The 22,288-nt window shown below is 36.1% G+C and overlaps 4 protein-coding genes across 11 annotated transcripts; 1 reads left to right on the plus strand and 3 right to left on the minus strand.

Moving 5' to 3' along the window:
* Window positions 1-336: 336 nt before the first annotated feature.
* Window positions 337-10,001, minus strand: LOC107227487 (transcriptional repressor p66-beta). Of its 7 annotated transcripts, none has more exons than XM_046740939.1 (9): window positions 9,683-10,001; window positions 6,550-6,618; window positions 5,485-5,768; window positions 5,087-5,312; window positions 4,622-4,904; window positions 4,198-4,263; window positions 3,564-3,997; window positions 3,167-3,468; window positions 337-2,895 (listed from the first exon to the last, which is right to left on the minus strand). In XM_046740939.1, exons 2-9 carry the CDS (start codon window positions 6,597-6,599, stop codon window positions 2,636-2,638), a joined length of 1,905 nt encoding a protein of 634 aa, XP_046596895.1. In that variant the 5' UTR covers window positions 6,600-6,618; window positions 9,683-10,001; the 3' UTR covers window positions 337-2,635. The 7 variants fall into 7 exon arrangements, with proteins under 7 accessions (XP_046596895.1, XP_015524136.1, XP_015524135.1 ...); XM_015668650.2 differs by having other exon boundaries at window positions 4,198-4,260; window positions 5,485-5,771; XM_015668649.2 differs by having other exon boundaries at window positions 5,485-5,771.
* Window positions 10,002-10,462: 461 nt separating this feature from the next.
* Window positions 10,463-19,113, minus strand: LOC107227503 (F-box only protein 33). Its single transcript, XM_015668675.2, has 7 exons — window positions 18,214-19,113; window positions 17,768-17,868; window positions 17,486-17,680; window positions 17,012-17,413; window positions 16,691-16,930; window positions 16,422-16,608; window positions 10,463-16,258 (listed from the first exon to the last, which is right to left on the minus strand). The coding sequence occupies exons 1-7, from the start codon at window positions 18,499-18,501 to the stop codon at window positions 16,127-16,129; spliced, it is 1,545 nt and encodes a 514-aa protein (XP_015524161.1). The 5' UTR covers window positions 18,502-19,113; the 3' UTR covers window positions 10,463-16,126.
* Window positions 19,114-19,188: 75 nt separating this feature from the next.
* Window positions 19,189-21,114, plus strand: LOC107227470. Of its 2 annotated transcripts, none has more exons than XM_046740957.1 (3): window positions 19,189-20,003; window positions 20,091-20,213; window positions 20,283-20,420. In XM_046740957.1, exons 1-3 carry the CDS (start codon window positions 19,620-19,622, stop codon window positions 20,346-20,348), a joined length of 573 nt encoding a protein of 190 aa, XP_046596913.1. In that variant the 5' UTR covers window positions 19,189-19,619; the 3' UTR covers window positions 20,349-20,420. The 2 variants fall into 2 exon arrangements, with proteins under 2 accessions (XP_046596913.1, XP_015524104.1); XM_015668618.2 differs by having other exon boundaries at window positions 19,327-20,003; window positions 20,091-20,206; window positions 20,283-21,114.
* On the minus strand, window positions 20,758-22,122 carry LOC124292600. The gene is made up of 2 exons (XM_046740959.1): window positions 21,697-22,122; window positions 20,758-21,639 (listed from the first exon to the last, which is right to left on the minus strand). Exons 1-2 carry the CDS (start codon window positions 21,889-21,891, stop codon window positions 21,424-21,426), a joined length of 411 nt encoding a protein of 136 aa, XP_046596915.1. The 5' UTR covers window positions 21,892-22,122; the 3' UTR covers window positions 20,758-21,423.
* Window positions 22,123-22,288: the final 166 nt, after the last annotated feature.

The raw sequence follows: 22,288 nt of genomic DNA on the forward strand, positions 1-22,288 counted from the left end.
TAGCTTGATTGGAAACAAATTTCTCAACAGAAAACAAACCAGAGATAGTAGAAACAGAAATCTATTAAAAATCGAATAAATTCGATCTGATCGTCTAAGGGCACTCAAAACTTTGAAAAATCTTAAGCTAATTTTTTTCCATAGAAAAAATAGGATTGACAGAAGCACACGAACGTTTATAAAAAAGTGAGCAATATCCTCAAGAATTACGTTTAACATTTTTCTTCTTTAAAGATCGTTGATTTTTGTTCTTATCCGAATCAAATACGAATGAGAAATAAATGAGAAAAATAATAAGAATGATAATTAAAAATGTTAATAATAATAAGAAAAAAATCTCAACATGTCGCTTTATTATACAAAACACAGAGATCTTTTATCTATTATGCGATCCATAGATTATGGTGTATATTATTTAATTTATGAGTTCGAAGTTCTATTCGTGTATTACAAAGAGGGACGATTACGCTATTTTATTTATTTTATTATATACCGAGAAATATCGGGACTATAGTAGGTATATTTATTTAGTGAATCGGACATATGAACGGCTATTATCTTAATAAACACAAAAGGTGTTTACGAAATTTTAATGAAATCAAGGCCAAGAATGTGATAGGGAAGAAAATGCCGGCGCCTTTTTCAATCTAATACAGGTACAATATAGTTTAAATAAATTTGATTAGGGTTAATTTGCATGCATAGACGGAACTAGGACTTATGGTATAAAAATGTCTTTAATAAAATATTAAAACTCCAGTCTAACCAAACTGATAATTTTTTCCCTTCATTCTTCGTATTATTTAGATGAAAAACATAAGCAAGTATCACCGGCAATTTCTTCCGGGATCATATGTGTAATAATTTATTTAGGAATTAATTTTCAAATTGCTTATTTTGTGCACGCGCGCGAGTTATATTGTCACTTTTGAACAAAAGTTTTATTTTTTTTATTTTTCTCTCTTCCTCCAACGGAAGATGATCACTTGAATAAATCCGTAAAAGGTCCCTGGCCTTTACGAAATGATGAAAAAAATTTTAGCTACTAGAAATTCAAGTCCAGTTTTGTTTTTACAAATAGTCACTTAGTTTGAAAAGATGAAAGGAAACAGATATACACAGAGTACAGGTACCGCCGCTGACGTAACTGAAACCAGCGACCAAGACTGTCTTAATCCTAAAAGTCTAGAAAGATTTTTTTTTTAAATATATATATATATACATACACATATATATATATATATAATTCAGTTACTCGATTGTTGTTTTTTTTTCTTTTTTACGTTTCATTTTTCCATTTTTAATTATTATATAACACTTATTACTGCCTTAAGACCTTTACAAATGTTCGTTATGTCTATATCAATTATTATTACTTTTATATATTCACTCACGTGCTTACATTACGCACTTCTCGACCTTCGGTTATTAGATCTTATTTTTTTCACGATTAGTTGATTTTTTTTTACAGTTCAGTTTCTTGTTCCTTAAATTTGTTGCTTTAGGTTAGGGAAAAGAAAAGAGAAAGAAGAAAAAAAAAAGGTGAGCCATTGTGCTTATCAAAAGTCTTGATTCGCGTACGGTATGCGTCTTATAACGTTCGAGGCCAGTATTTTATATTTTACGACGTACAAATTAAAGAATTACGATCGCACGCCTATTAAAGTTGTAAAGAAGAACAAGAAAAATTTGGACAATTTCTTTTAATCACGTAACCAATGCGATTTTCAACATTCTTATTGTTTTAAAATTCCGATTCATTCTTAGACTACAATATGTTAACTATTTTTCATTCAATTGTATCATACTCGTGTTTATGTGTATATACGTTTCGGTCCATGTGCTTGTACCGCTCGCCGTTATTTAACATGAAAAAAGATAAATATCAATATTCAATATTGATTGCATGAATAACGATACGTTTGAACTGGATTTAAAAAGATAATTTTTTCATAGATACAACAATCGAATCAATAACGATAACTACTGGATCGTTTTTATGTTTACCTATTGACAGCAAACTGTCAACGTAACACTAAAACGGTCAGATTCACTGATTCCATTCATTTTTTCACTTTTTTTTTTTGGTTATTGACGATAATCCATATTAAAATAAATAAAAACAGACATATATTCATATCAAATGAGAAAACATTCATCAATTTATCATTGTTTGCCTTCAAACGGCATGTTTGTTTGTTATCGTTTCTCGTATCATTATATGTTGTTTATTTTTCAATCATTATTCATTCATCATTAGCAACAGTAACATTTTCCATGTTTAACGATACATTGAAATCCATTGAATTAATTATTTAATTGAATTATATTTTAATGAAAACACTGCAATGTCGATTATCAATATTCAGTATTGACTATAATATTTGTACGATGCAGTTGAATCTTTTCACTTTAAAAGAAAATCGCGTACAGCGTTTAATTATCATCATTCATCAGAGTTTTTATTCCCATAATATTTCATTTACTCGATTTTTATTTGCTTGTTTTATTTGTAAACCCCCTTTATATTATACTATTTATTTTCATTAAAAAATTTTATATTTTTTTTCTTCAAATTTTCAAATCTTTTTTATTCCAATTTTAATTTTCACTGACTGCGTTTACGAGCGTTCGGTTACGTCTTCCAGTTGTGCGGGTGAGCCCTCGGCGGAGCCTGACTACTTTGAGCCTGAGATGCCTGAGATGGTATCATGTCCAGTAAATATTGACGCTGAATATCAGCTGCCTGTCTTTGAAGCTCAACAAGGCCCTTTCCACTGGTCGCTTGTGCCATGGCAAGCTGATACGGGTACAAAATCGGATTGAACGCCGGTAATACATGTGCCGGCAATGGCTGTTGAGGTGGGAGTCCAGGTACTGAATTTTTCGTCAGTTCTGCAGAAAACAAAAGGTCTCGTTAGAACTAGAATGAAGCGGAAACAATTGTCCATCTTCCAAATTAAGGAACATTGAGAAGTATTGAATTCATTCAAAAAATCGCCACAGAATACAAACAATCTGAAACGTAACAGTTTTAATATTTTTCAAAAAAAAAATATATATATATATTTATTTTCAGTGTTAAATGTCACGTAGAAAGCAACATATCTCGATGAGTTAAATGGAGAGGAGATTGATAAAATGAAAAATTAATATTAAAAATCACCTCTAAGAAACTGTTGATGGAATGCAGCCGCAGCAGCTGCGTGATGCGGACTGAATTTTCCACTCTCTGCGAGTTTGGCCAGCGTATGATCTTGAAGTTTTGGCGCCGGAGGTGTAGGCGCAGGTGCTGGGACTTGTGCAACTTGCTGAGGTGCTGGAGGAGTAGCCACTCTCCTTGTGGGCGTCGATGCTTTTGGGACTGGCTTTGGAGGAGGAGGATCAGGACTCGGACATGCTGCCTGTGCCAGTCTCTGTTCTATTTCCTGTTCCTGCTGTAGTGCTTTTACAAATGCTGTTTTTAACCTGTTCATAGAATAGAAAAACAACAGAACAGTGTTTATGTTCAGCAACATATAATTAGTCATTCAATTTCACTCTTGATCGCAAAATCTACTAACCGATTAGTGTGTTCAGCTTTGAGGGCCTTTTTGACATTAGTAGTTACACAATGTTCGCATATAACTCTAGGATCACGACCAGCAGGAGGTCGTTGAAAGGTAGCGTGTTGTCCGCGTGGACCTTCTTTTTTACCACCGGGACCTGACTTTTCCCATTTCCAAACGGGGGTGAAATCTGTTCTACATTGAGTACACTCGAATGGTTCGGGAGGCGGAGGTGTAGCAGGTTCTTTCGTTATAAAATCTACAACATGTTCCAATCCAACGAGATAAATGAACTCCGTATTGGAAGGATTCGGTACAAAATGCATTTCTGGTGGCGGCGGCTTTGGTGGTGGAATTTGAAGCAGTGTCTTTTCTAGTTGCTTACGAAGAGCTAACTTCGCCGCTGCCTGACGCTGCGCAGGTGTCTGATTATCTTCTCGTGTCCTTTCCTATTTCAAACATAATTCAAGGGAATAATTAAAAACGCATAAGAAATACAGAGAAAGCTTTTTTAGCTACCAATGGCTCAGTGTCAAATACCATAATAATGAATCAAGTACAATCTTCATACTACATACTAATTCATTTGAATAACGTAGCTTTTGCACAGAAACACAGATGCTGGTTAAATCTCGATATGTAAGAATACCTGCTCAGGAAGTGCAGGGGTGCTTATCGATGTGCTGGGTTTGTTTTCCTGAGTTCCAATAAGCTGCTTTGTAATGATAATACAAAGAAAATGTTCATCACACTTATCACCCTATTCAAGAATCTTTCGATGTTCAACATTCTAGGCCTTTGATTCAATTTTTTGAGTATTACGTTTAACTAAGACACTGTACTACTAAACATTTCTGTGGCAATTTCAGAGTCTCTAAATTTTGCCCTTTTACGTTAATCCGAATTGTTCAGTTCTTTTCTTCTTCACATGAATCAAAAGACAGTTTGAAAAACAAAAAAAAAAAAAACAAAAAACAAACGTGAAATTGTTTTATATGTTGCACAAGTCTTTCATGAGAGGGCCTGAATTATTTTCGATAATTCTTAAAAGGCTGACCAAAAGTACGACTAACCTGATGAGCGATTGCAGGTGTTGGATCTTTGGTAGATCTTTCAGTTCTATCAGCCGGGGCGTGATAACTTGGAACATTGGTGGCTACGCTCGAAGGTCTACCTCTGGGATGAGGTGGTTGTGGTATTACCATATTTGGTGGCATACCGGTACTAGAAGTAGCACTTCTAACAGTCATTGGTGGAAGCAGTATACCAGGAGGTGGCCCGTGTAAACTGTTACTATTTCTGCTGGGAGGAGGTTGGCCTTTTAAAAACGGCGGTGGCGCTTTGCTGGTCCTATGACTATAACATTGAGGGGAAAAAAATACGGTCAATTTATCTTTTAAACTCTCCTTCTTTTGAAGATCGCAAATGTGAACAGGTGAGAAAACAACAAATGCAAACATTTGGCTTAAGGTAAACCAAAATTTGCTGACGTGAGAAATGTTTCAATTTTATAAAAATTTTACAATAAATTTGCTTACCTGTGCGCCACTGGTTGTACTGTTACTGGCGGTGGTAATTTACTGGGTACTTTTGGAACAGCCGCAATATTTTCTTTGAGCTGCTGCGACTGTCTCAACTTTTTAAGCAATACTAATTTCATTTCTTCAGATCTCAGATCTTCTCTTAGTTTCCTAAGATTTCTTTCACGCTCCGCTAATTCGTCCGAACTTAATTCCTTGATTGGTAACAACGGCGGCATTTCTCCTGCAAGTAAATAGTTTCGAATAGTTATTCATTTATTTCCTCATGCTGGTAGGTATAATGCATTCAAAGAAATTGCGATCGACCGCTGTTACAATTGTTGTCAATTTGTTCTCGTAATAATAGAATCAGTTTTTTAGTGCTAGGGAATAACATTGTAAATTAATCGTATTACCTTCCTCGCTATCTGATGCATTTCCGTTTACGTAACCATTCATTCTTGGCTCGTCGGGACTTTCAGCATAGCTTCGTTCCGTTCTGGGTCTCAAGTTGCGCCGAGGTCTTCTATCCTCGCCTGACTTGGCCCCGAGTATACCTCGTGTGGCATTTTGTATATTTCTAGCCTCTGGCACATTATTTTCTAATCCAGGACTAGCCGAAAAATGAGCACCTAAGTCCAGTGGTACAACGAAGTCCGCGGAATTGGAAGGGACGGACGGGGAGTCTCTTCTACTGCTACTGCTACAAGAAAATTGCAATTATTCCATAAAGTTGGTGTTGCAGGGAAATTTGTATAAATTTACATTCAAATATGATATATAATAATATTATCATCGAGTGATCTAACCCATGCTAACCGCAGTTCTCATACATGACAGAAGCGACAATTATAAATATAGTTCCAATCTACGTACGCGTATACATGATAAGCCTTATGATATTTGAAAAAGGAAGGAAAAAAAAAAAAACAGTGAAGACTGAGCCTGCCAAACTATTGTAACCATGAAAAATACGTGCAGTTCCTAACGCAGCAATTTTATACGAGGGGAATAAATGCCTGTATTGATAAGACTGTTTTACGGTCATTTCTGATAACAAACAGGTTCTTTTAGATAACTGTGATGTTCAAATGAAGTTAAACAATAGCATTTGTTTTATTTTGCCTTCTTCAGTGCGAAATTCTGAGAACTATATCATATTTATCATTAATATTATCAATACGACATCGATAAATGGCAAGGAATATTCTTCAATGTATTGTTGATGTAACGCACAAGAAAATTGTAATTATTATAAAACTTAGAATACTTATATCGAGTGCTAAATATGTTTAAAATAAATACGTTCAATTACAAGAGAACGTGAGGCTATAATTTCAATGAACAATGTGAGCTCTATCGCTGACGAGATCTGGATATTTATGCCCAAGAAGCATGAATGATATATCTTGCGACAAAAATAGATTGGAGAAAAAGTTTGTCCTCCAACAATGGAGGATAATGCATAGTTCAATTCTTACCCGACGCTAAGGTCAACCACAGTATCCCCGTCCAAATCCATCGCCTCCATCCTCCCCAGTGCTACGACCCTGTAATAACGCAATGCTAATTAGTCATTGCATATAGACGGAACAATTTATCTCAACAATTGGGTAATAGCATGGATTCAACTAAAAGGTAATCGAAGAACAATTTTTGCAAATGTTCGACAGCGCTGGTAAAAATTGACTAACGTGAATGAAAGTACGAATAAGCAAGGTATATGAACAGGAAAGTAAGGAATAAATATCACGTAGAAACGAAAAAGTATTACACGATTCAGTGATGATGTCGTCTTCGACAGAACTGTTGTGAAGTGGTATTGTTTAAACGGAGGTTAAAGTTAGGTAACTTTCCACAAATCCGAGAATGATTAACATTACCACATTTCAGGATTCCAGCATACCTCATTCAATGAAATATACATGGGTGAACTACATGCCATAAAAATACAAGATTCAAAGAGAATGCTGAGCAGTTTGATGTGAGGTAGAGAACAGCAGTATTGGTTATTAACAAAGTGACTAGTATAAATTAGAAGATATGACAACAAACCGGTAAACGAAGTAAATTTGAAAATGGAGGATCAAACAGAAAAGAAAATAGCGTCGCTGTGAATGCGAAATTACCGAACTGCACAAACGGGAGGAATGGCTAGGATTAGGTAGGTAGGCTAGGGTAGGGTAGGGTAGGGTAGGGTAGGGTAGGGTAGGTAGTAAAGTAGGTAGTCAGTTCTGGGAAGATACGTAGCAAGACAAGTACTGAGAACGTAGTGTTTCTAACCTCTACGAGAGTTGAACCCGGCTTAGTTCCCGGCACAATTCCATAACGAGTATATATGCAATGTACAGTTACACGTTTAAGGCGAAGGTTATTAAACAGTAATTAGAAAATCAACAATCACATATCAACAACGCCAACAGCTTCTTATCTCGAATTGTAGAAACAGAAACAATCTATAAACATGCACATATATCGGTAGTTATTTTGGCGTGACTTGAAAGAAAAATTTTCATTTCCGAAACGACATCGCATCTCCTTGCCTTAACACGAATTGAATTTGATGCCTTCGGAAGTAGCGTCTCTACACAATGGCAGCTAACCGTAGCAAGCAAAGGGGACAGGGGGCATATGGGGGGGGCAGAAAGGGTGGCAACCGTGGGGGAGGGGGGAGGGGGGAGGAGAGAAACGACGACTCGTCGGGCAGAAAAGGGGAGGGGGGGGAGGGCGAGAGGGACTGTCGCACATTAATTACTTCTCCGTTCGTTCGCTCGCTCGCTCGCTCGCTTATTCCTTCCTTCCTTCACTTCGTTCGTTCGTTCGTCGTCTCCCCCCCCCCCCCCCCCTTTCCGCAGGCCCCTTCAACTTCGCCCCTCCATCAGCCCCCCTCGACACTGCCTGAATGCCCTCCTCCCCCCCCCCGGCCCCTTCCGACCCTCCTGCCCTCCCGGTCGTCGTCCACCCCGCACCGAACGGAACACACACGAAACTACTAATCTTCACTCCAAGTTATACGATAATGTGTGTGTGTGTGTGTGTGTGTGTGTGTGTGTGTGTGTGTGTGTGTGTGTGTGTGTGTGTGTGTGTGTGTGTGTAGGTATATACCGATGTATACAGATTTGTGGAATATAAAAAAGAAATGTTAAAGAGAGAAGACGAAGAGATGAGTGAAAAAAAAAATTTTGTAAAGTCAAAAAGCTGTTTCCGTCCAAGCACATCCCATTTGCACCGTATTTCCACCTCAAGCTGCTACCTAGCTCTACAAGTCACAGGATCATCGTGTTTAAAAAATTTAATATCGTTTCATTGTTTTCTATCTTGTTACATTGTATTATATTTTATAACCTGTGAATATAATAATGCAAATGCAATATATATTGTTCACTTTCACATTATCGTTATCTATTGTACTATACCTACAACGTTTGTTTGTAACCACGTTGGACTATCCTTAGGGATAATAATAAGCGTGCATGGATGGATTTGGGTAATAGGATTGTGTAATTATTTCGGGGACTGACAATCTTATGCATGCACATGTATCTATACGCGTGACGTACATACATACATACGTGGATATATTTGTAAGCGTGAGTTACGTTTGTATTAATGTATGTGCGTTTTGTGCTTGTGTGTACAATCGTGTACGTATACTACGAGATATCATACGTGGCCATTTTCGTTATCTCTTGGAATCTTGTGTCGGAATCCGTGAAGTGAATTTTCGGCAAGAATTTCTGGGGTAATTAAATCTCGGGTTGTGATTGCCTTGTAATGTGAGGGTATTTTTGGATATATTACAATGCGAATTACTATTACAAACCGAGGCGAGACTCCCGCCTTTTTTATTTTTTTATTTACTTATTCACGTACTTGTACATTTTTCTGTAGGATTGAGAAAAGAATTTAATCTTTCCTTTTCTCCTCTTTACGAACGTGGTAATGAGATACGGCGAAGGGGGGGGGGGGGGGGGGGGGGGAATAAAAAGAAAAGAAAAAAAAACCTGAGATACGTTAAATAATGCTGCAGCCACAGAACTCTATGCCAAGCAAGCACCGTTATTATAGGTACTTGGTGTTGTCGCGACGTCGAAATTTAAGCGACTAGTCAATTATTAACGACGTGGAAGAATTTCTACGTATCGGGACGACTACACCGACTGTTATACTTGTGTACATATGTACAATATAGGTATACATCTGATTACAGTTCAACGATCGGTAGAAATAATATTGGGCTCATTACAGTGGCACGTTAGATTTGGCTAGGAATGAAAAATAGGCAAGTTGCTACTGGGGAAGCATCGCGTACATGAAAACGAGGAATCGTCCAAGACAGGCAAACATTGTGCCGTTTCTACCGTTGCAGATGGAAAGTGGGCGAAATTCTGTGAATTCTGATACCCAACACGACGATATTTGGTAAATGTGGATTTCAAAGATCGCGAGGTCAACCGATGCGTACGACGAGGTCGGTGCCGCTCGGAGATTTCCGCATTTTTCTCGTCACCGACAACAGTTGGACAATTTCGGAGCACACCCGTGTACTTGATGTTTATTCACGAGTATTTTGACACCCAACATGACCACATTCTGGTTAAAGCGAGGACGTACCTGGGGGTCAATCAAGGTTGGTCCAAATTTGTGTAAACCGCTTGACACACAAATCGATTACACAAAGCAGCCGCTCTCCACACACTCGTCCTAGGGACCCACCGCACTTCACCGCATGATGTCCGACGAGATATTAAACATTCCTCCGATTCTCCGACACGAACGATTCCACATCTTTTAACTATACGATATTAAAACACCTTTTAAACACTCGATCAACCCTCCGATCGCACCTCGGACTATCCCGTAAGGGGGTAAAAGATTAACACCGCCTTCGCGCAAAAATTAACGAGAGTGATTCAATATGGCGGCCTTGTTCTGCTGCTGCTGTTCTTTCCCCCCACTTTGTATCCCCCTCTTGACCCCTCGCCACTATCCCCCCCTCGCCTAGGGTAGCGCCGCTAGCTACGGGGCTCACCGGAAGGGCACCACGGACTCCGTAAATACGAGTGACAATTATCCAAACAAATCCACGTGCTTCTGCGCACCCCACACTTTTTAAGCGGCGAAACTTAAGAAACCTACCGAACGACGCCGTATTATTAAATTACGTCAAATTACACACGTTACACGCTTTCCTTCGACGATTATTCACCTCTTTTCTTCGATATCGTTTCAAAAATTTCATCGATAATTAAAGAAACACAATGATTACATTAAATTATAATATTACAAGACAGAAATTCAGTAATGAATAAATGAATAAATGAGCGAACGAACGAACGACGAAAGAAATATCACAGCAATAACTTTAATTGCCATACATCATTTATTTATAGATATACATTTCTTGAGGTTCTTTTTTTTTTTTTTTCTTCGTTTTCGTTTGTTTAATTCTTACTACATGCGTGTATATATTTATATACCTATATGTATATAATACGTACGTTTGCACGTGTGTATGTGTGTGTATGTGTGCGTGTGTGTTCACACGTAGCAAAAAGTTACATCTCGAAATGATTTGATGGTAAATAATTCGATTTAACATTAATTTCGATTGAATGAATGTTGTTTTGCAGGAAAAAAAATTAAAAAATCATATCAATGTGAAATTTTTGCTACATATAATATGTGTGTATGTATATATATGTATATATTCTTACTATAATCGTACAATTACCCATAAAATGTATGCATTATATGTATATGTGCAACAATACAATTTGTACGAATAAAATTCTTTACTTTTTATTCATACAGTTTTCCTCAAAAATAACCGGTAAGTAGTAATAGTTTAAAAAAATAGTTGGAATCACATAACTCAAGTTTTTAAGATTTTGATTAATATTTATTACAGAAGAAGAAAAAAACATTGCAATTAGTCGATTTCCTTGACAAAAAATGTTTAAATTTGTTAAATAATTTTTTTTTTTTCAAATTTGTATCCGTAACTTCGATCAAAAATTTTTTTTTCTCCACAAATACTGTATTGATCCGGTTTTTTTTTTATACATTCCATATACTATATTATTAACCATTAGACTTAACGATTGAACATAGTGCAATTAATAAGACAGCTTTTTTTTTTTTAAAATGCAAGATATTTGAATAACACAAAAAAAAGTCTAAAACGTTTGCTGAAAGACTCTAATTATAAATATTTGACGTCGGTTGAACGATTCCGGCGACAATGTTTACCACGCATAATACATTCTTTTTTGCTTTCGTTTTTACTGAAAAATACACATTTTTGCTACAGCTTGTATTTTACTTCGCTTCGGGAGACTTTAATTTAAAATCAAGAACAAAAATTTAAAACAATTGTTATATTTTAATTGCAAGTATAAACAACGAAATTTAAGCTTGAAATCAAATAGATAAGAGTATGCGGGTTGGTAATGGCATTTTTAAATCGACATTGCGTTACAATAACAATTTTCTTTTGTAAAGTTCACATAATAATAACGTCTTGCAAGTTCAACAAGTATTTGCAAGTCTAAAAAACTTTGTCTTCTTCTCTTCTTATTTTGTTCGGACATTTTTTTATAGTCTTCTCTCAATTACACACTTTCCAACTAATTTGCAAGAGTGTTGATTTCAAATTTCTCACAATGGAATGAACCGACGATTTAAAGGTTCAGTGATACGACGATATACAATATAGCGTATGTTTGTATTAAAACGCGTTGTAGTTTTTTTAATTCTTTTAAATATACATATATATCACCTAAATCGCGTAGAGTCTTTAGGAACTTATAATACTGCTTACGGAGGCCCTTTGGCTTACGTCTAGAGACTTAGACCTGATTGCGGATCGCCGTTTGCTTTTGTTCGCATTTGAATGTGGTCAAATAAAATTTTATAGAGCAATATACGTAGGTACTTAATCTCGAATAATACTTGAGTGGTTTTACAGTAAATCGGAGTCGTACGTTTAAACTAAAGTAAGTAAAAATATTTTATTTGACTTTCGAGTTCGGCAAGCATCCTGGGAGTTAAACTATTTTAAAATTCGATTTTATTTGACCACGTGTGATTTATATTCATGCTACAATTTATGGCACACCTCTAATCGACATGCCAGTGTAACAGTGTAATTTAATTGAAAATCCTAAAATCTACTGTGCTTGTGTTATTATATATTATTTAAAAAGGAGGCCAAGACATATTCAACCCTCACAAAACTCTGATGAGTCGAGTAAAATAGTTAATCATGGAATGCATTGAATTGAATTGAATTGACTTCATTTTCAATCAAATTACACCTTACTGACGATCGACGATCAAGATTTTTGAGGGAACTGCCTTCATCAACAGGCTTAACAACGTAGTACAATATTTAAAAACAGGTTCGTATCGTTTGAGATTTCTAGATGAGAGAGTAGCTCTGTCGCCTCATTGACATACGCCAGCAAGTTTGATATTAAAAATCCAAACTAAGGATAACAAGAAAGTGAGGAAAGATACATATGTTAAATAGCATTTACAAAGTGCTGCGGCTTCCAGTATGTCGGTAACATTTACACGATACAGCCTTATCTCGTCTAGCAATCTTTTTGACATTAAACACGTATATGCATTTCATGGCGCAAGGAGCCTCTCAAGTATTCCTCTACGTTTTTTTTTTTTTTTATTTATTTTGTATCACAGATGTTGAAAATAACAGCCCAATTTTACGTTCAAATAGTAGCTCACTCGACACCTGCTTTTTTTTGGTTTAATCTTTGTTTCCTTTTTCAACAAACTTCCAATATTTTCCTCCTTTTCTTATTGTTCTTCATCATTAATAATGATCACAGTTGTCATCTTGACATTATGTACAAGTAGAGATATCTTGCTAAGGCCTGCCGCAGTAAAAATATATACATATTAGTAGTTTTTTCAAAAAATAGATCTTCGCATGTTTTGCAATTTTTTCTACACAATTTGTGATTTCTATTTTACACCATTTTTGATATGGGCAGGCTTGTTTCTTTTTTGTTTTTTTTTTTTTGTTTGTACAGTTTATTATTCAGGAGATCACATTCGAGTGAGCTGGAATTGGGCATATTCAGATCTAAACTACCTTGTGCACCGTCCCTCATAACACATATTCATAAAATGATAACTATATATTATGACAGACACAGAACGGTTGAAGTAAAATTTTTCAAATAATATCATCTCATCTTGTGCTTCATATATGTATATGTTCTCATTACTAACTCAAACCAATCCAATTTGGGAGTATGAATAGAATTGGATGAATTTTGTTTCTCTCAATCTCATGTATAAAGTTAAAATGATAAAATATTATTGTTTGTGCTTTTGATACTAGCTTTGTATAAACTTGAAAGCAAAACAGTAACTTTTTCGTTTGTTTTCTCAGTCACGTTCTATGAATATGAGCTTATTTCAGCACGGTCTTTTACTTATGTTTGTAGGCTCAGTCTTATATGATTTTGTCTCGAGTTAGTAATAGTTTAATATTTTACTATTACATAAAAGACCGTGCAGGCTTCTGGAAGTTTTGTACAATATATAATAGAGACGGTGCTTATATCACGTTATTCACCTACGCGCGGGTATCCCTGCATATTTTTTTTAAATCTTATTATTTGTTTCTTATTTTTTATATCATTCGTTCCGTTCTTAAACAACTTTACAAGACTTTTTTTAAATTCTTTCTCTTAGACGCCGCGTCCGTTAAATACACTTGTTGTTATGACTTCGGTTGTTAAATTTAAAAAGTAATTAACGAATCAAATTTAACAAAAATAATACAGCACCAACGGTTAACAAACAACAATTTTTACTCCACTCTATACTTAACATCACACTTTATAATTATTTTATTTATTTTACTTTAGTACTCTTTTTTCTTATTTCTCATATACGTGATCAGAATCAAACTGCTAAATCTCGTTGCTTCATTCTCTGCATTTTCATATTCGAGGTAAGTGTAGCAACGAGGTATTAGGAGCATGCGGGTGCCAAAATCAAACGCAGCAGAAATCAATCTGAGGATTAATTTTGCCACGCGCATACGCTTAACGGACTTAGAATTATTCTTGTTGGGCGTCGCGAGCAAAATTTTCATATTGAAAATTATTCTTAACGCGACTCAGGTACATATTGAGGCCCATTTTAACAGCTGAACTATTACATGTGTATGTATGATAATAGAAGGTAATATTCTATTTCATTTTACATTTGCTGCGTCGATCTCGATTACTCCTTCCAAACAAACAAGCATACATTGATTTTTTTTTTTTATAGATAACACTAACGTACGCGACGTTTAATACGTGAGATGTAGAAGATTCACATATAAAATGAAAAAAAGATGTATGTAGTTATAAGAATAATAAACAATTGATGCAATTAAATAATCGTACAAGGATTCGAAAAGTAAAATAGCTCCTCGGAATAAACGGTATACATATGATTGGCGTTGTTTTTTTTCTCCTCCTTGTTTTGTATCTATTCGTTCAACGGGTATTTCTTTGTAAACATTCAAAATCTCGCTTGAATCGCACGACAGAAATAGATACGTATTGCACCTTATAAATATTTAAGATTCGACATTTTAAAGTTACAATATTGACAGCTAATTTTCATTAACAATATTAGCTGGTAACGACTGCTAAGAGCGCGGTAGAAAAAAAGATTGTTGTATCTCCGGAACATTGCAGCGCAAAGAATGCCTAATTTACGATGCTAACTTGCTAAGTTTATATCGCAAAAAGATAGTTGAAGATAATTTTTCAGGCTTTATATTTCATACTTTTGTCCTTGCCTCTATTTAGATTATCAATTATTGAAATACATAAATAACTTGGATATCAACATTCTTGGCATTACGGCGCTCTTAGCTCTTTCACGAATGCTTAGCTGTTCGTGAGAAAAGCCAATCCGATTGGTCTTGGTATTAAAAATAACCTCGGATAGCTATTTGATTTTTTTACCAAACGATGTTTACCTCGTTTTAAAGTTTCAAGTTCTCATTAAAATATTCCGTATTTCGTAAAATTATAAATTACTTACGGTTGGCCTTGCGTTCTTTGTTTATTTTTTTCATTTTTTTTTGTTATTATATTATTAAGCAGTATACTACATTCCCAGTTTAATGGAAAAGTATTATTAACGCCTCTAACTATAAATGGAATATCGGAGCCTGCTCTGGAAGATTTTTTCCCCTTCGGTTTATTTACATTCCGTAAGGTCAGTGCGAGTTTAACATTAAATTTTAAGATTTTACGTTTAATTAGTTACCCTGTGTAATGGGTCCGAGTCACAAGAGGCTGTATCGAAGCCTTGTTGTCCAAGGTGTTAAGTAATAACAATTCTCAATGTAATTTATTTTAAAAATATTCCATTTCATCATACTCGCAGTTGACATTACGGACGCAAGATCTTCTCATTTTAATATCCTCCCTACGAAATTTAATCTAGGATGCGTTTGTGTTTGCAATAACGATCAATTTTCAAAAACAATAGCGTCGTCGATTTTGCAATTATAAATAGGTTATTATCAAATTACAGATTTATAACTGTTGTACAGAAACTCCAAGAATTACTGCTCGTTGCCAAAAAATTTTGTTAATCTGGCAGAGATAGATTTATTATATGATTAATAACCTTGGAGTACGTCTGACATGGCTATATGAGATATTTTCAAAATTCCATAATACAATTTATACCTGATAAATATTTTTCAGAGGACTCGTTACTTCTTTGAAGTACATATTCTGCAGTTAGGCATACTAGATGAGTTACAAACAAAGTGTCAAATTTAGATTATCGGGTCTTGGGATTTGAGAATTTGAAAAAATTTGTCAAACATGTAAACGCATCCAGATCATAGATTTTTGAGAATCGTATGCCTTTCTTAAAAATAAATCGATAGAAAAATAAAGGATATGACTTAGTGCCTGTGTTTCTGAGATGTGTAGTCCCCAGAAATGGCTTCTGTTGATAGATGGTGTGGTAGAAAACATGGTTTATGAATTTCTCATCGGAATCTTACTTCTGATCTCTTAGAACCATCGGCATTATAACTTCAATGCTATTGCCAGTTAGAGGATCCATAATGACAGGCGGTAACTCCGCGTCACTCAATGGCTGCCAAAACCCACCCATTATTTCACTAATTTCCTGGAAAAACCGTTTCATTTTCGATTAGTCAGATTATAGCAAATATAAGACCAACATGTACTCTAAGCATTGGGCGATCACAGTTGAGAAGCTGAAAATTTGAGACAACAGAGAATTCAATTTATGATGAAAAATCAATTCACGTCGAACGCTGTACACTTACATTCTTTGTAGCTTTGGCTGAACATGATTCGATCAAAATATCCCGCTCTGCGAATTCAAGTCGTTTCAACGTCGATCCTCGAAGACGAGTGATGGCTAATAGATCGTCTTGGAAATACTTATATCCAAGAAATACCAGCTCCATTAGTTTCGTGCAGGTCCAAGCAATGAGCACCAAGGGGTCAGGTCTATTTTAAACAGTATATAACGGTCAGGTAAACTAAGAAGACTGAATGAAAACTGGCATCGAGCTGTAGATGTGAATCTTACCTGTTCGACTCGTAAGTAGCTGGCAGGGATGGTTTCAGATCTATACAATCGATCCAGACAACAGACCTTAGAGTTTTCGAGTACCAGCTGGACAGTTGGTGCAAAGCTGTGACGTTAACGGCCTCACAAAAAAGTACCTTGAGTTCTGCTAGCGGCATCGCTGGTCTCAGAATGTCTGAATCTAGAACAATGACCGCATCGTAGGAGTGCAGCATATTGAGACGAAGCTCGCAGCGTGGGCTATAAGCGGAATAAACAAAATGACAATTATTTCGAGACAAGAGCAGTCATGCATACGGGTAATATTGAACTTCTGATTACTTTTTGTTAACGAATAACATCCAGGCGTTATTTGTGGTGCCAGGATGATCGTCGTCGAGGCCATGCACGTGGATCACTAGTCGTTCCATCAAACCATTGTCTAGTGCCTGGAGCAAAGTGTCGCTGACATTGTCATAGTCTATGGTCAGTATTGAGAGCCTTGCAAATGACCTGAATATAAAAGTGTCCAATTCCAGCAGAATATAGCCATCAGGGTCCTCTTTTATGGATGCTAGACTCAAGTGAGTCAAACTTTTTGCATGGTGGTATTGAAGCGCGTCCAAAATTACGCCCGAATTGGCGGTCAGGTCCTCCACACATCCCAGACTCAGGGCTTGGAGGGATATTGTTCTTTTGACAATTTCTAAAAGAGGTTCTAACACGGGTGTGCAGATTAGCCGTCTGAAAGGAGACGTCAATCTGTTACTGAATTTTGTACGAAATAATAAAAAATCAACAAGATTAAGTACGTACCCTTCATCTCTGTTGATCAATAGTCTCATTGGCCAATCAAAAGTACAGCTGGTCGGCTCTAAGTAAAGTTTACAAAGATGTACATTGGTGCCTAATTTAGCAAGAAGTCTGGATGTCTCGTCAACAAAATAACTAGTGGTGTCACATTTTATTATAACTTCTCGAACGCTGTGTGAAAAATAGTTGGCCAAGAATCTAAAAATGGGAAAAAATTCAATCTTACTGTTGCGACAAGATACATATACTTTCAGGTACTAGGATACGGCTTATATAAAAACACACCGAGCTCTCGGAATGTTATCCTCGTCCCTAACGTCCAGAGTGAATGTAATTTTCTTCCAAAAGCAAGGGTGAAAAAGGGCGTACCTCCAATTTCTGCATACCTGAAAATAATAATAATAATGATAAAAATAATAATAAAACAAATAATAAATATAGACCAAGTTGTCGGTTTAAAGTCAATTTATTTTGGATAATTATAGCCGACGTTGGCTGCAGATTTTTTTCTGTCAAGAAATTGGTGGTGCCAAGTTTAAAAAATAAATTCTCCCAATATTTCCGCAATTTTCGATATAATTATCAGTTGCATAAATGAAACTCGAGTACGTTATGCAAAGTGTAAATAAAATAAAAAATACTTGTATACAATGGGAATAGAAAGTGAAAGTATCTATGTATCTGGGTGACCGTAAGTACGGGTTGCGGTTTTAAGTTGGCAGCGAGCTTACTTGTGATGTTTTTATCTTTTCGTCGTGAGGTAAGTAGGAAAATATCTCGAATAAAATGACGCTGGGTAAATTGTTCCAGCAGCAGGGACTGTTGTCTTCTTGCGCCATTTCTGTCGTACGATTACCACTTTTCCAAGAGGAACAGCTGTTTGCCGTCCCTGATGACAGCTGCCCTTCTTCGCCTTCGCTTGTTGTTTTTGACTCTTGAAAATTCACAATCAGATCCAACGACTTGTCAGCCGTTCCGTATTGCGAATCGGAGCCAGCCACTCGCTGACTACGCACCATTTCCAAATTACGGATGATTAGTAGAAATTCACCTCCGCACGATCCCGCTTTTGAATATTTACAACGATATTACTATTGCGTTCGATCCCTTTGACCAACTGTCGCGTTTCTCCTTCGAGATACACACAACTACGTATTAGCCTGTTCCGATTGGTTATTAACCTTCACATACGTTTCGCACGCACAAGCGAATATCGTACACACGTTAACATCATTTCGCATTTACCTATCCATATACCTATGTATAATATGTACACCGTGGCCTGCAGGTATCTAGAGTATGTGGCGTCTGTTCCATTTTGCCACAATATATGTAGTAACGATTAAAATTATGATACGGACTCCCTACCGAAGGTAATCGATGCCTACTGCTAACACAACGTAATTAGATCAAAGCGAATGCTCAGAAAATCGACAATGAAACTGCAGAAAAATATGTCTGAATTATTTACGTTAAACTAATTCGAGTTATCTAATGTGTTTGAAAAAAACAAATTGACTTTCCCGACTCGTGACGTCATTCAGCAAGGTCACAAATATGATATTCCTCAAAGAGCTTTTGAATATCGAAACATACTTTTCGAATTTGACATTTGGATGGATAATACGTTTCCGTATAAATATTTGTCACGCGATAGTCTATATCAGCTAGAAGCTTGGATTAATCTGTAAAAAAAAAAGTTTGTACCACGGGTATGTACAATTCGTGTAGAATACTTGACGTACGAATTCAAACGCTTCTCACGAAATCAAGATGGCCACCGTGAAGAATTTGAAATATTTTTTTCACAATGTATGTACGAATATTTATAGCAACGATCAGCCGTCAAATTCTGTCTTAGGAGGATATAAAATTTCAACAATAATAGTTTAGGAATGACGAAGATATTTATTTGATTGTTCGCGTTTTAGCAATAATCTTTACATGTATTTACGGCATGTAATATAAGGAATGATGGAATTGAATCGTTGTTACGCGCCTCGAGAATTGTCAAAGTTCTGTCTGTATCAAAGCTCGAACCTGTCACGGCGGTCAACGCCAGTCAACGAGTGCTGACGAATACCAAATATCGTGTGAAATTTTTTTCTTCTGATTCCATTCTAAATGTCAGAAGAGAATGAAGCGTGTTGCCGGTCGAAATTTGAAATTCATAGTAATCACGTGTTATTGCTTGTGTATAACGATAACAAATTGTGATGATAATTTGATTATTACAAAACGCAATTTGTTAAAGTCGATTCCTGAATCGCGGGCTGGCAACCCGTCGAAACATGTTCCAGTACGATCTTTTAAAAGCACTGATGATTCGAAATTGTCAGACTCTAGTAGTTCAAAACTTACGAACTCATCACAGGAGAAAAATTCCCCTATCCAAAATGTCGAAGATAGTGATAGCGGCATTAAATCCAAAGATAATCGAACCGTAACCTTACTAACTGATCAAGTCAAAAAGGAGGCAAATCTTGATTTGAACGTCACCGCCCCACAAACGACGATACAGGTATCGCTCTAGTCGTTGTATGTACCATAAAATACGTTTCAGTATTTGCAAACAGCTCGCCTATATTCTGGTATATAATTCTTTCAGCCTCAAATACTTGGCCCAAATTTGTCTGTGAACACAGGTGCGTTGTGGCGTGGCATTTCTGTTTTCATGGGTCTGACTGTACTCGTGATCGCCTATATTATCCTACGTTGCGTAAGGTGGGCTGTAAGCGAAAAGAAAACAATTTTAATGTAATTTTTGAGATTGCTAATCCGGTATTTTCTATCTTCAAAGGTTAAGCAAAAATCGTACTCAAATGGTTCGAAAGTACGGTGTCCTTGCGCACAGGCAAGATGTTGAAATGCGGCCATTGCCATTGGATGACGAAGACGAAGACGACACGACTGTATTCGATGCCAGCGAAATAGGGATCCATGACAAACATCGGCAAACTGCGTAGTCACAGAGCGGGACACGATTTTCAACCAACTCAATGAATCAGGTATGCAAGATGAGGCAAATTGTATTTGCTTTGTACGCTAAGAAACCTTATATGTACGATTGATAACAAGTGCATGAGACTGAATGAATGTTGCACTATTGATGAATGTTGAACCAAGCAATGCAATATCAAGGCGTATTTTATTCCCCTTGTGTGGAATATGCCATTAGAAATGTATTGTGAATTTACCATTCATAATAGAAAATGCTCTGTAAACATGAGTGTAACTACATGACTAAATTTGCCTATCATGGTTTTTGAGCTTTATTTTGTATAAGTTATGATAGACACAAAATTTTGTTATTAATGTTATATGTAAGTATATATATACATATATATATTTTTTGGCTATACAAGCACATTTTATTCGGTTAAATATTCAATATATTATAATAGTAAATCTTAAATTTTCATTTTAACCGAATAAAAATACTATTGTAATTTATGATTAAAACTGTGATCAGATTTCAAATTTTTCTGCGCTCATACATGTCCTCAAAACACGTGGTAAATGAGTCGTGTTAATATCTAAAGTTTCAAAGATAAATATTATAGTTGAGTACAGAATGTCTATATTTTATTTAACACTAAGGTTTATAATAAAAATAATGTATAAAAGATAAAGCTGGACTAATTTTCTTCAAATTATATTATCTATAATGATATTGTATATACTTTCCCAGTATTTTTCTAAATTTCTCTATTACTGATCCCAGGTATACTAGTGCTTCGTCATTGTTCAATTTCCTTCATAATATACCAGCAGAAAGTAATTCGTCCCCATCCATCAAATGATCGTTCCTCGTCAATTCTATTCTCTCTATAAAATAATGTAATTTGAAAGCTAGCTAGGCGCCTTAGATACTGTCTAATGAGTTTGGAGGATAGATATTTATGGTATCTAATATCTTAGTATAACTAGAGAACAGAATTTCATAAATATCTCTTTTCAACTGCATGCAAGATGACGTCGGCCAGTCGATGCATTCCCTCTTTAGTTCTGATCGGTTTCAATGAAAAAATTTCAGCAATATCGACGCTTTCATCTCCTTGGGAAACATCCAAATCAAAGACCTCTGACGAATCTAGCATTGCAGATGGCACAGCTTCTATTGCAGCATTTATACCATGTACGGTTAGTTCTTGAACCTAAAGAATAGAAAAAACAGAGTAAATCTTGATCAATATTCTGCATTTCTGACACACCTTGTTCACGAAGATGTCCCAGGGCTTTTTTAGGACTGATCCTAGCAGGCTGATGTTTTTGCTAAGCTCGTCGTGGTAAAGCCTTAAGAGATCCTCATAATGCTGGTCCCGTAATGTTTTGTCAGTGCAAGTATAAATCAAGAAAGACGTGTCCAGAACTGGGCTCGCACATTGCGCCAATTGAAAATCTAACATAAGAGCGATGTGGTTTTCTCCTGCAGAGTTGCGAATCAAAAAATTTGAGGCCCATGTATCACCATGATTAATCACCGAAGTTGGCTTATCAAAGCGACAACAAAATTCTACACCTTTGTCGTTCAATTCCTGGCCTGTGTATGAATTGATGAATTGAATTGCCTCTCACCCTCGCTGCCTGGATACTCTTGGGTCAGTGCATCCTCGGCTACATGCAGTAGGATCGACTGAAATGAAGTAAAATTGTTGCTTAATAAATTGATTGGATTTAGGAAAAGAAAAAACGAAGTTAAACATTTGCCCACTTCTATTATGCTGAAAGTAATTATTACATAATTGGATAAATTGATAAAGTGATGAATAGGTAAGGTGCGTACTAACTTGGTAAGCTTTGTAC

This window comes from Neodiprion lecontei, chromosome 5, assembly GCF_021901455.1.
Source record: "Neodiprion lecontei isolate iyNeoLeco1 chromosome 5, iyNeoLeco1.1, whole genome shotgun sequence".
Classification (NCBI taxonomy): Eukaryota; Metazoa; Arthropoda; class Insecta; order Hymenoptera; family Diprionidae; genus Neodiprion; species Neodiprion lecontei.

Bases quoted from the DNA above. Each gene is read 5' to 3' on its own strand.
- LOC107227487 (XM_015668649.2), bottom strand. From the start codon at position 6,599: ATGGAGGCGATGGATTTGGACGGGGATACTGTGGTTGACCTTAGCGTC. The intron at 4,905-5,086 runs GTAAGCAAATTT...TCAATGTTATAG, and splicing joins GTACAACCAGTGGCGCACAG to TCATAGGACCAGCAAAGCGC. The intron at 3,998-4,197 runs GTATTCTTACAT...TGTTTGAAATAG, and splicing joins CCCCTGCACTTCCTGAGCAG to GAAAGGACACGAGAAGATAA.
- LOC107227503 (XM_015668675.2), bottom strand. From the start codon at position 18,501: ATGGTGCGTAGTCAGCGAGTGGCTGGCTCCGATTCGCAATACGGAACG. The intron at 17,869-18,213 runs GTAAGCTCGCTG...TATTATTTTCAG, and splicing joins AAAAGATAAAAACATCACAA to GTATGCAGAAATTGGAGGTA. The intron at 17,681-17,767 runs GTGTGTTTTTAT...TCCCATTTTTAG, and splicing joins GATAACATTCCGAGAGCTCG to ATTCTTGGCCAACTATTTTT.
- LOC107227470 (XM_015668618.2), top strand. From the start codon at position 19,620: ATGAAGCGTGTTGCCGGTCGAAATTTGAAATTCATAGTAATCACGTGT. The intron at 20,004-20,090 runs GTATCGCTCTAG...TAATTCTTTCAG, and splicing joins CCCCACAAACGACGATACAG to CCTCAAATACTTGGCCCAAA. The intron at 20,207-20,282 runs GTGGGCTGTAAG...CTATCTTCAAAG, and splicing joins ATTATCCTACGTTGCGTAAG to GTTAAGCAAAAATCGTACTC.
- LOC124292600 (XM_046740959.1), bottom strand. From the start codon at position 21,891: ATGTTAGATTTTCAATTGGCGCAATGTGCGAGCCCAGTTCTGGACACG. The intron at 21,640-21,696 runs GTGTGTCAGAAA...TCTATTCTTTAG, and splicing joins GGGACATCTTCGTGAACAAG to GTTCAAGAACTAACCGTACA.